This window comes from Myotis brandtii, unplaced genomic scaffold (genome assembly GCF_000412655.1).
Source record: "Myotis brandtii unplaced genomic scaffold, ASM41265v1 scaffold2049, whole genome shotgun sequence".
Lineage (NCBI taxonomy): Eukaryota > Metazoa > Chordata > Mammalia > Chiroptera > Vespertilionidae > Myotis > Myotis brandtii.
In genome coordinates, this window is record NW_005357632.1 from 22,313 (window position 1) to 24,147 (window position 1,835).

The following is a 1,835-nucleotide window of genomic DNA, read 5'->3' on the forward strand; positions in this document are numbered from 1 at the left end:
TGCCTCGGCCTGGCCTGGGCCCTCTCGCCATCCGGGACCCCTCGGGGGATGTCGGGGAGCCGGTTTCAGCCCGATCCCGCAGGCCAGGCCGAGGGACCCCCCCCACTGGTGCACGAATTCATGCACCGGGGCCTCTAGTATATTTTTTAAAAAGGGAAAAGATACTTACAGAGTCTTGCTTGGAGGAACTGCCCTGGAAAACCATAGCAAATGGGAAAGATGGTAAGTGGCTGAGTTTTCAATAATGGATTTAAATGCAGGAGTCCGCCCAGAACCTCAGCATTAGTCTGAAGGTTATTTTAAGCTGAAAATATTTGGGATTTAATAGATGAGGGGAAAAAGCCTTCTGGGCCCTGGCTAGTGTGGCTCAGTGGTTAAGCATTAACCTATGAACCAGGAGGTCACGGTTCGATTCCTGGTCAAGGGCACATGCCTGGGTTGTGGGCTCGACCCCCAGTAAGGGGCGTGCAGGAGGAGGCCGGTCCATGATTCTCTCTCCTCATTGACGTCTCTCTCTCTCCCTCTCCCTTCCTCTCTGAAATCAATACAAATATATATTTTTAAAAAATAAAAATAAAAGCTGTTAGACCGGCCAGCATGGCTCAGTGGTTGAGCATCAACCCTTGAACCAGGAGGTCACGGTTTGATTCCCATTCAAGGGCACATGCCCGGGTTGTGGGCTCGATTCCCCAGTAGGGGGCGTACAGGAGACGACCGATCCATGATTCTCTCTCTTCGTTGACGTCTCTCTCTCTCTCTCTCTCTCCCTCTCCCTTTCTCTCTGAAATCAATAAAAAAAATAGATATATATTTAAAATGCTTGTGTAAAAGAAAAAAAAATTAATGGATGGCGCTCTTATGACCAAACAACTTCGTGGATCACAGATTCTATTGGTGAGGATTCAATGATTCGACTCCAAAGGGGAGAGATGGAGGGAGCCCTGTGGGCGACCTTGGCTCATGGTTTCTGTCCTCACCTCTCGCTGGACGTCCAGTTCATAAAAGAAGATGCTATTCGAGGCCTCAAACCGCAGCCTGGGGTTGTCCCACCTGATCACGTGATGGGATCCGTTCCCGCCGACCGTGAGGTTGGCCGGGGGGTCAAACTTTTCTAAGAAGAAAAAAACAACAAAAAACCAAAAATCAAAAAACAGAACACAACCCACTCAACGCGGTACGAGGCCGACGAGGTGGCTTGATGGGACGGAGAGAAACGGATCGTAAGAGTCACTTGTCCTGTTTTATTATTATTATTAATTATTATTATTACTAGAGGCCCGGGGCACGAAATTCGTGCACGGGGAGGGTCCCTAGGCCTGCCAGCGATTAGGGGCGATTGGGGCCCTCCGACTGCCGGCGAGAACTTTCTTTCCGACCGTCGGACGGTGCCTCCCTTCATTCCCCACCGCCCCTTGCTGGTCAGCGGACATCGTAGCGAGTCATTGAACTCTCAGTTTCCAGGTCGAACTCCTGAGGGGACAATTTGCATGATTAGGCTTTTATATACATAGATTTTTTTTTCTGTTTGTTTTTTTTTCTTTTTTTGTTTTTTTTTGTTTCTTTTATTTATTTATTTATTATTCTTCATTTTTTCTATTCTTTTTCTTGTTTTATATTTTATATACATAAATTTTTAAAAAATATATTTTTATGGATTTCAGAGAGGAAGGGAGAGAGAGAGAAACATTCATGATGAGAGAGAATCATGAACCGGCTGCCTCCTGCACGCCCCCCACTGGGGACGGAGCCCACAACCCAGGGCCTGTGCCCTGAACGGGGACTCGAACCCTGACCTCCTGGTTCCTAGGTTGACGCTCAGCCACTGAGCCTGCCAG

General features: G+C 48.1%; 1 protein-coding gene across 1 annotated transcript in view; it reads right to left on the bottom strand.

The window, feature by feature from the left end:
• LOC106725951 (granulocyte-macrophage colony-stimulating factor receptor subunit alpha-like) overlaps nt 1-1,835 on the bottom strand; it is a gene marked incomplete at its 3' end in the record, with an annotated part of 12,936 nt that overhangs the window by 4,290 nt on the left and 6,811 nt on the right. Inside the window, exons 5-6 of the mRNA XM_014538906.1 lie at nt 978-1,111; nt 170-193 (exon numbers count right to left, since the gene is read on the bottom strand). Of these exons, the coding sequence (XP_014394392.1) occupies nt 170-193; nt 978-1,111 (158 nt within the window). The remainder of the gene's footprint in view (nt 1-169; nt 194-977; nt 1,112-1,835) is intronic.